General features: G+C 32.5%; 1 protein-coding gene across 3 annotated transcripts in view; it reads right to left on the bottom strand.

The window, feature by feature from the left end:
* The window catches only part of Sh (Potassium voltage-gated channel protein Shaker), a 126,785-nt gene that overhangs the window by 9,990 nt on the left and 100,943 nt on the right, over positions 1 to 15,852 (bottom strand). For all 3 annotated transcript variants that reach the window (XM_068762910.1, XM_068762990.1, XM_068762826.1), the window contains exon 2: positions 11,672 to 11,789. In XM_068762910.1, coding sequence (XP_068619011.1) covers positions 11,672 to 11,789 — 118 coding nt within the window. The remainder of the gene's footprint in view (positions 1 to 11,671; positions 11,790 to 15,852) is intronic.

Below are 15,852 nucleotides of genomic sequence, written 5' to 3'. Positions count from 1 at the left end.
TATGTACAAAGTACAAAATATAATAAACGGCAGCGAAGTCAACCAAGGCTTTGAGAATAATGTTTGATGTCCGTCGATGAATTAAAGTGTCTATGTTGATGAAGAATTTTATTAGTTAACTGTAACAACAACAAATGGTTGTATTTATATATTTTATTATTTTAGTTTAATGTATTCCTCATATAATGAAAAAAAAAAAAACGTAATAAATGATAATGCGAGATCAAGTTAGTCTCAAAACAAATTTGTCAAACTGAAAAAAGCATTTTACTATTATTTAACTCACCAGGTTAATACAGGATACTAATATACTAAGTGATTATAATATAAACTACTAAGTAATTCACCAAGTACACATCAAAACATCAGCACTAAACACGATAATCTAAGGTGTAAGTCTGAAGGTCTTTAAAACACATAAAGTACAAATTACGAATAAACTTAATTAGATTTATGGAGCAAATGGTCTCTCATTGACAGGATATATTAGATACACAGGTTATGTCCGTTGTCACGATAAAGGAGGACTCATTTGCGTGGATGTTATTTTCGAGCTTTTTATTTAACAATGGCAAACTGTTGTTGTTGGTCACCATTCTACTGTTACAGTTTCCTTGTTTTCAATAAAAGTTGTTGCATAAAAGCTTGTGTGCTATCAAAGTCGAAGCGATCATATTTTTCCCTACGCTTTATTTTTTTAATTTTTGTATGCAATTTTTAAAAACGAAAAACAAACTGTGTTTTGCGTAATCGTTTATATAACTTATAAAACGCTGGCCACTACATGATAATGATAACCAACCGACGTGATAAAACTGACTCCCGGTAGTTACCCGACGTAATGACGTGACCGCGAGTGATTACACCGGAAGGCCAATTGCCAACTCTGTAACCTACAACCACTTACACGCTACAGTGTAACAACCATCGATTAAACAGCAGGTCATAGCAGTATTATAACAATCAACACTTGAAGTTACTGCTTGTTGCGGCCACTTTCAGGCACGCACATGTGACCAAGACTCAACGTCTTAATATTTCTGCTCCAGCATGGTCATCAGCATCGACAGATTACAATAGCAATCTATCATTTCAATCCTGCATTCGGCTGAGTGTATCAACGATCCATCAACCTCAATGAAGCCAAACGACAAGCCAATAAGTAGTGGTAGTAAAAAGAAGCCGGACAAAAAAAATATTTCATTTTCTCTCAGACTCATCAAACTACCTGTACGATTCGCTAGAGAAAGACAGTATAAGCTACATATCTATTGCGCATCTGTTAACCAGTGAATCCCGATTGACTGAGCGAAATCGAGTCCGGGTCCTGGTTCGCCTAGACAAATGTGGCGGCAAGGGTCGACGCGCTTCGAATAACGATGCCTCAACGAACACCGCGCATAGACGAACACCGCTGAAATGGATATCGCGCTTTGTCCAACACTACAAAATAGAATCGTCTATTTTGTCAAGAAAGCATATCGATGCTTTCTTGTTAGCATCATCCAGCGACTTCTCGCAGCCTTGACTATGTCTTTGGTCCATATAGTGGAGGATCTGCCCACGCCGATTCGTGGTAACCATTCGTCAATCTTTCGGCTCTAACAGACATCAGTTGCAAGAGTTAAAAACGAGGTATTCATCTAGTACAAAGCTTCCCAACGGCTAAATATCGTGTAAAATATTTTAAAATTCACTCATACTTCAGCATATCCAAACTAGTTGGAAATTGCTGATAAGTAAGTCACTTGCCAGACTCAAACAGGTACGACTTCGACGTGAGTTTCAGCAGTCGCTGTCGAAGGACGTCACTCATGCGGATTATTACTGAAGTTGTTACAACGGGTTTTGAACTGGTTAAACCAGATTAAAATAGTAGTTAAAGAAGGAGCTTCTTCATCCTCACCAAAAGTTAATCTATGTTTAATGAACGTACAACTACAATTTTCACTTGTTAAATCCATAATGGCGCTGAAAATTAATTCTTTACTTGTGGTTAATTTCTGAAAATAAATGAGAAAATGAAATGACACACCTAAAGGTCAATAGATTTCTATTTTGGTATTTATAATGATACAACACACACTTGTGGCATTTATTTTATTGGGCTCAGTGTTGAAGGGGATTACCAGATTCGACAAAGTAAAGCCGGTTCGATCGAGGTTTATAAAGAACTTGTATCGTCCCTAGTAAAATTAATGCGATAATGTGACGTATACTGTTACCGTATTCGCATGGTAAACACAAATACGATACTGCGCAGGATTTTGTATCTATAAAGTTTTGTTTTTTTTTATTATATCAAGGCGTATCACTCACCTGACTCACTCACCTTCAGACGTACGCTGTCTTTGTGTATTAAGTTACAGTAGTACTATACAAATACTAAATATACCTTGAAACAGGTTTACTATTATTTGAAGAAAGAAAGACAAGAACTACATTATTATTAGACTTATCGCAAATCTTGTTAGCAAAACTATCGTGTACTAGGTAATCGTCTCAATTTGAACAATTGGTTTATGTATTACATATTACATATTAGTATATTATATATATATATATATATATATATATATATATATATATTTATTACGATATATTAAAATAATAACATCACGAGAATTTTTGTTTGATGTATTTTTTAATGTCCAATAAATCGATTGATCTCTAAATTGATTTCTTAAATTTAAAATAGCCGCTGCGCATACTCACTTTAGCGGTTTCACAAGAAACGTTCGAGGCGGAGATATTTCAAGATGTAATTTGTTATGAATCATTTGAACATATGTGTACTCCTTGAGCTCAATCTTAGCTTTTTGGTTTATTGAATAATTATACGAAAAAAGTGATTATTTTATTAATCCAAACATGTTTGTTGTGTTTAGATAAGAAAAATGATTAATAAAAATTACTGATCCATATGATAATGAATATTTGCCACTCATGTACGATCCCAAGTTAATTTTCTTAGAAATTGCTTCTAGACGGAATATTCTTAAAAATAAGAATAATTCTGTCCTATTTACAAGAACATTAAAACTTGTTATACTAAGAATTTACTCTTCCCTGGGAACTAAGATAAACTAGCACTATGGCCTAGTACATTGACCTAGTCAACGAAATAAATAAGAATAATTTCATACTGTTCTTAAAGTAGCTTCCATAGCGGCAATTGAATAATAATTTCCAAAAGGCTTGTCTTAACCTGAGAATCGGGTCGTCAGCTCTGAACACCAGACTAGACTCTTTCTATAGCGTGTTGGACCCTGCACTCCAGATCCAAGAGATGCTAATAACTCACATCATATATTCGGACTTGAGAAGTTCTTCAATCTATCTAAAAAAGTATGTAATAAAGTAACACATTAATTGGCTTCTTTAAGTCTATTAGTTTATCAAGATGAGTTATTAAAAAAATTAATTAATTTTACAACCAATAGTAAGCAAAACGTAATTATTATTTTGTCTGTAACAAACAAAGTTTGTTGGACAACAAAAACGATTAAATGATTTAAAAAAAGTAAATGTGATACGTAATGGTAAACAAGTTTGTAGTTAAGCGTATAAACAAAATTGTTCATGTGGGCAACACGTTCATTTATACTTAAGTAGTAGCGTTTTACTACGCGCAGCCGTTCATCGACACATCGAGACTTTCAGAAGGCCAAGGCCGCGCCGAGTGCTTCGTCTGCTAACGAGGTGCGGAAGTCCATGGCTATTCATGTTGAGCGACCGTAAAGTAAATTTTAAGCGGGCGCTTAAGTGAAAGTGGCGTACTCGTCTCAAGCATTTCAAAAGCCTTTTTGTGTTTCGAGAGGAAAATTTGTATAATATGCGCACAAAATTAACTTTCCTTTCCTTTCTGGAGTAGCAGAACTACGGACTCTTGAACAAAAAACTCAAACTAAAAGAAGAATAATTCACTAGAAAGAACATTTTATAAAAAATTTTACATTTTCAAGAATTCAATTTTTTATATTATAATGTCTCAAACGTTTTTTTTTGCTACGAGTGTCGTTGTTAACTTTTCTATAATTCATCCGATGGGATAAAATTTTCTTCCAGTTTTGCAAAGAGAAGGTGAAGAAGTAAAATATAATTAACAAAATGCAATTGTCTTTTCCGAAGTCGCACTAAAAAAAGTAGCAATTCATAACACAAGCAAATAAATTACAGACTTTACAAGTTTGTAATGCATATATATTTATACTATAGAGACTGGGGAAGTATTCGGCATTTGTATTGGCATACGAGAAATGTTAATCTCTATAAACATTATGGGATTTTATTTTTCTATGTATTCGAATAAGTCATGGTACAGACGAAGCTATAAAAACTCGTACTCTCCTGCCCGGAATACCTAACCTGCCTAGGACTATTGCAACGACAAGAAATTGTCGTATAACATTAAAAAAAATATTGCGTGAATAAAAGATGCTTGCTCGGACAATGTTGCAGACCATTGAACCATACAGGGCACTATGTTACGTTGAAACATAGCTTTAATTAACCCCTGAAGTGTAAACGAGTGGAACAATGAATACGCTTGCTAACGTGCTGTGCTTAAACACAGTAAGTTGAAATACCTCGGGTCATCAGTCCGTTGATGATTTGGCACCAGGAACATATGGCGACGGGTTTGATACTAAAGATTTCGATATTATCTTAAACTAAATGGTGTAATTAGTCTGTTAATTTTAATCTAAATCTACCAATACCGCGACGTAAAGGGGAATATTTTCTTTCGTTTTATTAAAATGAAAAAATACGTATGAAGGGTCTGTTTTTGAGAAATATATAATTTTTGAAACATTGAGATTTGAGAGTGAAGAGTGAGAGTGAACCTGCAAGCTCAACGTAAGACGTCGACCGACCGGTTGGACAGACAACCTTGTGAAGGTCGTCGGAAAACACTGAAAGCAGGTTGCTTTCATTTAGTCATGTTGGAAATTTATGGGTAGGCCTATATTCAGCTGTGGACCTCCTACGGCTGAAATAACTTCGATGATAAGTAATACTTATTAACATATTCATTTATTTTATTATAAACGATGACACATGCCAAAGTTAATTGGTGATGTATTATGTCGTATTATGATGTAATAGTCTATGTGACAAAAATGAAATTGAAAACGTGTAACCGAAAAAAGCCACCATTGCGATGAATGTAGTATATCAAAAATAGTTTAGCGTTTTTTTTTGCCTTTAACTGTTTTGTTATTACTACGTACAAATTTATAAAGGTTTATCAATCACTCGTAACAGCGAATTAGGGTCGAGCAGTAACAGGTGGTTTATTAGGCGATATACAAACTCATTCTATATCAAAATTTACCTCAACACTAACACAAAGAAATGAAGTCATTCGGCTGGTAACAGAGATGAAGCAAGAAGCAAGATGTTATTGCATAGGCAGTAATAAATAATAACAATAATACCTACATCGACAAATCAATGAATTTACATTTTTATATCTCTTTTGAAGATATATCGGTTACAAAGTGATACATTTGTTCTTAAGGTCTGTTTTATAATACATTAACCAGCTCTTTTCCTACATACGCCTTCGTACACTAAGTAATTATTTATTACAACAATTTTATTGCATTACACATATAACATACAATCTATAAAAGCTGAATGTAGAAAATAGACTTTTTTTAATTAGAAAGGTAATAGCTTAAACCGTCTTAAGCAACGTTTGGTGACGTTTTACCCGAAGACATAGATAATAGAATGACTAACGGGTAACTTATAAAATATGTCTAACAAATGATAGCGTTGCGATTTATACGATCTATTTGGTACAAAATTAGGTCCGTTCCAACTCTCGATAATTACGGAGTTGTAAAGATTTTAATATTTAAATCGATTTATTTAGCAGCCATGCACAACTTGAAACCCCACAAAAATAAAACATAAATTGAAAATTCAGATTTTTCTCGAATGAAATAAAAATTAAAGATGTTACCGAAAAGTATAAAAATTAAGTAAGCAGTGTGTCGGCAGTAACTACACATTTAATTAGTTACCATTAATATTTATAACATCGTATCGTATCGCGTTTTTAATAAATTTACTACTTTAATGTGTACTGTAATATACTTTTTTAACGTGTAAGTTATTAATAATGTTTTATTTATGTCTATATTAAAATAAATATTTTTTTATCAGAATGTTAACAGTATCATCTATGTCTCCAAAATCTTCTCCAATCTCCAAAATGGCAATATTATCGAATAAAATACTTGCATTTACATTATAATCTCGTGTTATTAAATCACAATAAAATAAATTGAATTTATGCAAAAACAAATACTGTTACATACATATGCAACATAAACTGTTTCCCTGACCTTAATAACTTCAATTGGCTAACATTGATTGTTATTAAATGATTTATGATTTCGATGGTGCTACATTTGGCGTATTTAAATTTTTATAGAATCGTATATGTCATATGTCATGTAATAAATGTAAAATATACAGGTTAAAATAAAGTCTCTTTAATTTAAAGATTCTGTAATTTCTCTTCTTTTGACCACAAACAAATTGGTCACAATAGTATGGGTAATTTGTTTCGACAGCTTAGAATGGATAGCTTACTTATAAAAGTTCAGGGCAGTAGTTATCAATACTTTATCACTGCAAAGGTTAGTTGCGGTGGAAAGTTTCGAATTGACTCTGTTTGTTTGTTAGTCGTTCAGTTTTTGTTTTTTTTTTAAATAATAATGAGTTTACTCACATTTAACAATAATGATCAAATCAAAGTATAATGTGATTATAATAAATATTTATTGGGTAACGTGTACAAATGTCACCCATAATAGATTGATGAAACGTCATGACTCGAAGAATTTTGTGAATATTAATAATGCAAATATTTTAACAATACTTGTCGGTAAAGATATAAATTTTATATTATACTCACTCAATATATACAATTTGTACATCAATTACTTTAATTATTCTTACATGCATTGTTTTGTTAAATTTATTATAGATTTCTGTTGTTGTGCCTCAAGTTAATAGTTCAACCCTATACTATTGCCTAAAACGCTGATAATTGACCAGTCTAGGTTTAACAATTTCAAATCTGCCATTGGAGATATTTGAAATCAAAAGTATCCATGAATACTATAATGATATTAATGTGTGGAATTAAATGTTGATGCTCACTCAAGAAGCTAAATATTGTCATGGGCTCATTTTAAAACTGTATTTGAAAAAAGAAATTGTTAAGTTTCTCGCCGGCTTTTCTCAGAACTGCCTTCCGAGCTCGTGGTACTTTCCTGTAGGACTGTAAAAGTCTAATTGAATAAAGAATATTTATATTTTTATTTCATTTTGATGGAAAATAAGAAAAGATATGAAGTTGTGATTTATATCGAATTGATATTGACAACTTCAGAAATAAATATTACATTTTAAAGTATAACAGTAATAATGCTTATATTAAAGGTTTAATTATTTTAGGGGAACATCAAAAATGTTTTTAAAGCCTATTTAAGGCTATTAAAAGAGCGGCTAACTAACCATTAGTTGGAGTTAGCGTAGAATTTTACCGTTTAGGTACTGTGTTGAATCATATATTCCTCGGTGTAATATGTTTGGAGTGCTACAGTAACACTTCAATCAAATAACTTATACGTATCTCAAAACGCACCGAGTATATATGATACACAAATGATTGGACGTGACATAAGAGTTCTCAAAATTTTCAGCCGATATGTAAGACTAATATAGGCAAAAAGCTTCAAGCGTCACCCGTGGACCCGTGGCACGTGGTCGACGCATAAATTAAATTTACGATCCGCTAGTTCAGCAGTGCTTCACGCGGTATTTCTTTCGCCGCTGAAGTTGCTCTGTGGTTGGCAATGGATCGTTCCAAAAATAAATTTTATTGTGCGTTCACCAAGGGCGGCCGAGGTGCGTAGTGCAACCGAACGCCGAATAGACGATAATATGAAAATATTTTATAATTAATACACCAGCGGCATGACGTTGTAAATCTAACCGCAAATGGTTCCTGCCTTCAATGTTTTATTGCGCTCTGTGGAAATACGCTGGTGCCTGCCACGTTTTTCGATCAAGACGTGCTTCAAAAAATTTCCTCTCTGATGCCCACAGTTTCGCATTCGCTGTTCCATTACTAATAAATATCACCATAATATTGTAAAGCCTTTACATTCGGCATTATTTGAAGATGATGATTGCACCCACATCATAATCCTTAACCAATACAGAAAACACTAAATATGACAAGAAGCTGTGTTGTACTCTACTGACGCAACCTTGTCACTGTTTAACTGAACATATTTTCATTTTCAAGACCGACTATTTTTAGATAGAGATCTTTATTGGCAAGTTTTTTTTTTAATTTCTCTCACTCCTAGGCTAGGCGACGAGCGTTCCACTTTCTAAAAATATTTGAACTTTGAGTTGTAACCACATGTTTGCTACAAAATATTTTAGCGTGTATTTTTCAGCAAATGTATACACTTTGAGGAAAATTTCATTTCATATTTTAGTGACTGTCCTTGCACATTTGAATTCTTAATTGTTAAAATATGGAAAAATAAAATAAAAATGTATTGTTTATTCTTAACTGCCAATCCGCACCGATATTGAATATAATAATATGAATATGAAACCACTAAATATTTTAGAAAATTAGACATATCATATTTCAAATTATTTAATACTACTATAAGAATGATGTATATCCGGGAAAGTTTTAAATGTTATAATGGGAGTAAAGTTCAATTCTGAAATTTTATATTAAAACGTACAAACGTAATTACGGCATCGTCTTTAGGTTTGACACATCGTTACATCTCTTTAGGAAAATATTTCCACATCCCGCTGTTCAAGCTGCTCTAATGGTTGTAACATTTATTGCGTATTGCTATTGCAACACACTTCGAGGAAATGCTTGACCAAAGAAAGACTATGCAAAGGAAACCTACCACCTGAAAAAATAATTAATACTAAAATATAACAATAAACCTCGTGTAAATCAAGAATTGGGTGTAGTAACATAAAAACGTTTAGTTTTTGTATTGATTAATTGGAGTATATATTATAGCGAATTAAAAAGCCTATTAAAAAGATTAAAAACAAAAAATAATTGATTCTAAAGTGATGTTGATAAATTCAAGGCTATAATGCTTTATAACACGTTTGTTTTTGTATTCAACTATGTGTTTAGCGAGTCGTGATTCAGCAGGTAGTAAAACTGCAAGGCTTAGTATCCCCGGCTACGATTGCACCGGTGCTTCGCTCGATGCAATTTGCGAGGAGCGTGAAATGAAACCGCCTCAGATTTATGGTTATGGGTTTACAACGATCTTGTAAAGCGCGGACGCGCTTCGTGTTCAGATTATGAGTTAAAATAAAAGCGTCATTACATTCACGCAGAATAGGGGATTGAAAAGTTTTACTTTGTAAGTTTGATTACTACTATATTTTAGACCGTATTCGATCATTTAGCAACTATTTAATTTGTTAACGTGCAATACAAAACAAAGTGCACAACCAAAGTACGCAAACAAAGTGATCATTCTGTTATATCGTATTACAAATTCAGACTGGCAATGTGTCGAAGACCCTAAGATATTCATATCTCATTTACTGTCAATTAATTTACGGTATACCATGTACAAAAATTAATAGTTTTAGAACTAATTATTAAAAGGACGATAGCATATATAAAAGGGTAGTTAGAAATATATACATATATATATCTTACTAGAAGATAGAACAAGTTTCTTGTTTATATAATATTTATGTTAATAGAATAGAGTTAGAATAAGAAAACAGAAAATAAAATATTGAACATAGACTTAAATCTATGGCAACGAGTAAAAGGGGACCAGTCTCTGTTTGTACGAGCACATGTATAGCTTAAAGGATCAAATACAATATTCTCTCTGTTATGTCTTGTTGAATAGCGACTGTAGTTTAACCTATTTTAAACTTCAAACAGTCTGCGACATGTTTTTGCATCTGTAGACGTTGTTCGGCCTGTTATATGAAAATGACGAAGACAGATTAGCTTATATTAGAGGCATTAAACACAAATATTATTTAGACGAGGCTAGTTTTGGAATTTTACGAAGGTTACTGCCCGTTACAACAATACTTTTGTAATGATTGTACACAGGATTGGACCAATACTTTATTCTTAAAAAAAATAATTCAAATTTCAACATTCGGGCAGATGGCATGCTTATAACGACAAAAGTCGACATTAAGCGACGTTGTAGATTTTGAAAGCAAAGCGCTTCAATTCATTGATAAAATTAGATAATAAAAATTCTGGTGGTACTAGAGCTTTTCTCTATATAACGATTAAAATTATTGAAATTAATATTGCAAATTATTAAGGTATCCATTTTAATGATAAAGAAAGATTTCCAATTCTCAGATTCTGCGGGTTCGAGGTGGCAGTGCGAAGAGGAGGCCTACCCTTAGACCTTCTTAAATTTAGTGAACCTCAAGGGATCCTGTGCGATAAAAATATCGGCGAGTTTTTAAATCGCTTCGGCAGACTGAAGCGATTAGCCTCAAGAGCTCCCACGAGTGAATTTCAGCTTGGGCTGTCACTCGTCGATAACACCTGTTTAGAATTCCGACATAAAAGCGTCCGAGAGAAAACTTCGCCTTGGTTAGCTATAGCCTGGCTAATAAATAACACTTGTAATATTTCGGAAAACGCGTGTCATATAATGGCAAGGTTGACTAAGACTTCTTGACGTTTATTTCTGTAACGTAAGTTCCAGATTTAATAATCTTAAATGCTATTATTATACCTTATGAAATAACACTGCGTATCCTAGTTGCCTAGTTATGTGTTAGCAAAATTGCAGTGGCGATAAACTTCTATGTGCAGTGTGAATTGTAAATGAAATTTCGACGTGCCTCATCCAAACTTTGGATAGTTGCTTTCAAAAGCGTTAAATAGTTGTTAGCGAAGGCAGCTAGTAAACACCTCCGCCTCGAATGCTTTAAATACTTCGGAGGCGAACGGGCATACTTAATTGGCGCTATTTATGAGCAGCCGCTGCACCGCGAGCTATTTTGATTGTGACCAACACACTGTGCTACTAAATTTGCAGTCCATTAAATGTTCATGACTTTTTTCACAAGATTCAATCACAAATTTTTTTACCATGTGTAATCTATTTCACTACAACGACGATTAAATAAGCCCCGTAAAATAGAACTGGTAAAATCACGAATAATAATAATATCTAAACTGTTTATAAAATCAAAAAGTCGGTAGTGATTTTTAATTTAACACACTGCTTTGGAAGTAGATGTTAGAAGTACTCATTTCGTATTGACATATAACGGACTGCCTATAGATTAAATGTTGCGGATTTGAGGCAGTGCAAGACCGGTCATCGTTGCGATCTTTGGAAGACGCCTATGTCTTGCAGTGGGCGTCTATTGGCTGATGTTGATAGATTAGATAATTTCGATTCATGATACGTGAAAATTATTTCGTCTTAACTAAACATTTTTATTGACGATTGAATAAGGAATGCATAATTTACGTAGTTATTCATAATTATTAATAGCTAAATAAATTCCGTTAATGGAGCAATATATAATTTAAATTTACGTACCAGGCTCGATAATTTAGTAAATAAGTCGTACTTACGTTTATCACGACCCTTTCGCAGAAGTCGTGGTCGTGTTGTATTGGTTCGAACGTCACCACACCCCCCTGGGGTGGCCGATTTTGCTCCTCTTCTGGATTGAACAACTTCGGCAGGGACCTACAACAAAAGAACAAACAATTGTATACGGAACATTTTGAATACAGACGATCTTTTATTCTGAATGCTTAAAGGATCGAGAACTAATAAATAAACGTGATCACTTCAAATATTCCATAAAGAAAGCTGAAAAAGACACGGGAAATATCGTTAAAACTCTAATTCCGCACAATATATGTAAACTCCTTTCAATAAGTCTTTGTCGTCATCGTTTCAGCCTATAGATGCCTAATAGTCCGCCCTCAAATATATGAAAAGGGCACATACCATTATCGTCATGTTTGGAATTTTGGATTCAAGAAAAAAAGAACAAATAGTGTAGAATCTCTAAAGAGGTTTTTCATAGCACATTTGTGAGCAAAAACTTCTGGCAGTACAATGTCTGTGGGATCAGGTAATTAATTTAAATATTTAGTATCTGGATTTTGAAAACTCATTTCTTATTAAAATGTACAGGATGCATAGAATAAATATAGTAAATTGTATAGAAAATATGCTATACATACATCCACCTCTTTAAAGTTTTTACAACTATAACTATTCATTCTATATGATGACGATTATGGTGGCTGATTTCTTGGCCACAACAAACAAAAGTTTAAAACAAGTAATATTCCTATTAAATAATTTACAGGAAAGGTATTCTTATGTTAAGATTTCAGATTGAGGTAACGGTTGTCTCCTTCCACGTGGTAATGAACGAATTAGCTAAAAAACTTTAACCTTATGGAGTGAGGTTTACAGGTACGTAATGAGGTAATATGCCACCGATGAGTAGTAAATTCGATAGGTATGGTTCATTATCTACAAGCTCTACTTTCCCTCTAGTGGTCCAGCAGGGTTCACAGCCTCTCCGCACAGAGATGAGGGCCTGAACGTGCTCAAAGCTCGTTTCTCGAGTACCCTCCAATATTTCCCTCCGGTAACGAGTTTTCGTCGTCGCGATTACTCTAAATCCATTAACCTTTTTAATTCGTTGACGCTTTAACAACTAGCTTTAAGTGATTTACCTTGTCTTATTCTTGACGCAGAATAAGAAATGTCGCTTAAAGTAACGGACGATGAATAACTTATCACTGTTTTATTATTTCCATAAAAAAACAGTTGTTTTTAACGTTACACGGCGTATGAGAAAATGGAAAATTACTGAAGAGTAACATTAATTCTGTCTTAAGTGTATTTCATTGTTCTTATAATGTCATCCTGCTATTTTCTTAGCGATCGTCGTAACCTTGTTACCTATTACGTTATTTTCTTATAAAGGTTTTTTTAAATTTTATTATTATGTAAAGTACTTTAAGTAATGTACTTGACATTTATCTCTTGGGATTCATAAATTATAACACATAACATGCATTAGTTTTAGATTACTTTTTGTTTATGCGAGTGTTGAAAATGTATATTTTTAGGAGAAATCTTAAACAGGAAATATTGTGGTGTTGAGTAAATTGCCTCATTTATGCCACTTTTGTACCTCGAAGCAAAAAAGGGAACAAAATGCCAGCCATAGCGCCGCCTAAAGAATAAAGGAAATTTACAAAAGAAAAGAAACAATCTGCTTTCTTTTTGCATGCAATCTTTAATAAAAGTTTTTAAAACTAGTCGGTTATCCGAGTCAACGTTTTATCGTCATTTTTAAAGAAAAAAAGAATAATTTTACTATACTTTTTATAACTATTAATACATATTATGTTTATTTAAGTAGTAAATTATGTTTGTGAATAGATAGATGCAATAATATACCAACAAATATAATTCACTATCATACCGTGTCCAGCACCGGGTATCGTATGAATAAAATGATGATTGTATCACCAAGAAATATGATGATAGCGTAGCCGGATTTATACGAATATTTGGTATCAAAAAGACGAACCCTTTCTCTTATTTATATAACTGACCCATTCTGTTATTAGTATGAAGCAATGTATAAATCATTATTATTAATCATACTTTATTGTTAATATACGAGTATATCAATTGAAAATCCCATAAATATTTATGGGTTTCAGCTATGCACATTTCGAACATTGATATTATTTTATAAATAAATTAAGAAAGCATCGTAAAATATTTGTATGTAAACACTGTGACAAAGCATAAAATTAAACAGATTGTAATTTGAGGTCCCGTTATTCTCACCGAATATACTAACTAATATGTGTTGAACTCTGGAGCCTTTAAGAGTAGAGTGAACAGCATTCTATTGGTTGGGCGTGTACCACCTTCGTCGTCAGCTACACTTTCCATCGGGTGAGATGGAAGACAAATGCCTATTCCATTACAACTATAAAAAAAATATACTAAAATATTTTTAAAATACTTTTATCACAAATAAAAAAGCACTAATGTTCGTAGTTGATGATCTCCTATAAAATGCAGCACCACTTTAAAAGTACGGATTACTAATTTAATAAAAAAATATATTTCGTAGCGCCGAACTAGCTTGAAACCTCAAGTGGTGTAATAATATCTAAAGTTAATAACAAATCATTTAGTTCACAGAAAACAGAGTCTAATAACAATTATAATATTTATATAAATAGCTGTTTGTAAACACAAAAATTATTAGTAAAAGTAAGCTATTCATTACGAAGAAATTTGTTTATAAAAATCATTGGATCAAACAGTACCTTATGTAAATATTTTTTAAATACTCTTAGATTTTTCCACAAAATTTTTAATACTAATTGCAATATAAATAAAGATAGAATTATTTATGTAACTAGTGATCATTCCCTCATTATGCGTAAGAGATATGCAAAATTTATATACAGCTTATAGGTAAACATTTTGTTTTAGTGTGTTTTACGCTCAGATACCCACAGCCGTTTCGATCCAACCTCTAAAATAAGGTTATTCTAATAATAACCGAGTGCGCTGAACGTATTGCGGAATTGGAAAATCACAATAAACATACAGACGAACGACGGGCGTGGGATCCTTCTAACGGTTTGTGACACGATGAGACAAGCGCTCTTGCCTTGGAAACTGCTAAGTTTCAGTTGCTGCTGTTTATGTCACTCGCCATACGCTGGTTCTTTTCGCTTAACAAGAAACGAAAGTAATAATGATATGTACAGATGTAATGTTTGTTTAGTTTTACGTAAAGCGTACATCTATATTGCTTTCCAACTATACAAATTTTATGGCACAAATATCTATCTACTCGAGTTACGAAGCGTAGTAAATACTTTAAACAAATGATCATCAAAAAGGATGTAATTTATAAAACGTACCGTCACCAATAATAACTCTGTGGTCAGTTAATGAAGTGAATACATTCATTAAAAACAGAAACACTGTTTTGTGCGATGTTTTCATTCAAAATTCAGTTAATTTGGTTCGAAATCCAATTATTATTTTAACATTTCAGCGAGTACAGATGTTGGCAAACTTTTTTTGTTATTTTAGTGTTTTAGCTATGTCTGTTTGATGGATTTTTATCTCTCGACACTTGTAAATCAAATAAATGGAATAACATTTAAATTGAGACTTAAAATATTATCGAAGATGCCTAGAATCTTGGTGACCTAAAAAAATATTACTGGAAAGGTATAAAAATAGATCTCTATTCTCAATATTGAAAGAAGTTTATGAAAATTTATTAAATCATTAAATAATATTTAAATTCGAAGTGTGCAAGAAACTCGGAAAGTATTTCACTAGAAAGGTTTTTGAATAAGTTTTTCCTTGACGAAAGTTTAAACGAAAGTTAGCCATTGTTAAATGAAGGAACAATGGATTCCTGCAGCTTACTCTTGTTAATCAAGTCTTAGTAGAAAATTTGAAATTTTCTCTCGTTTGAAGCAGATTTTTTTAACATTTCTGTTTAAATAGTTATCGGGAGTGTAAAAGTATAAGCGTCTTGAAATATTCAGAAAGATTACTTTTTACAAACACTAAAATGCTTTTATTATAAAACTGAATTTTACCATGATTCATATTTTTTAAGAAAAATGCGAAGTAACATATACAGATGTCTGCTTCATAGGCTTATTATTTATTAAGTAAATTTATTAATACCAGTAGACAATTCTTAAAAATGTTTATTTTCAAAACA

This window comes from Battus philenor, unplaced genomic scaffold, assembly GCF_028537555.1.
Source record: "Battus philenor isolate CCGP_79_NKW_IND1 unplaced genomic scaffold, ilBatPhil1.0.hap1 SCAF_1, whole genome shotgun sequence".
Lineage (NCBI taxonomy): Eukaryota > Metazoa > Arthropoda > Insecta > Lepidoptera > Papilionidae > Battus > Battus philenor.
The sequence above is the reverse complement of the archived record's forward strand: the minus strand, read 5'-3'. Positions and strand labels throughout refer to the sequence as shown.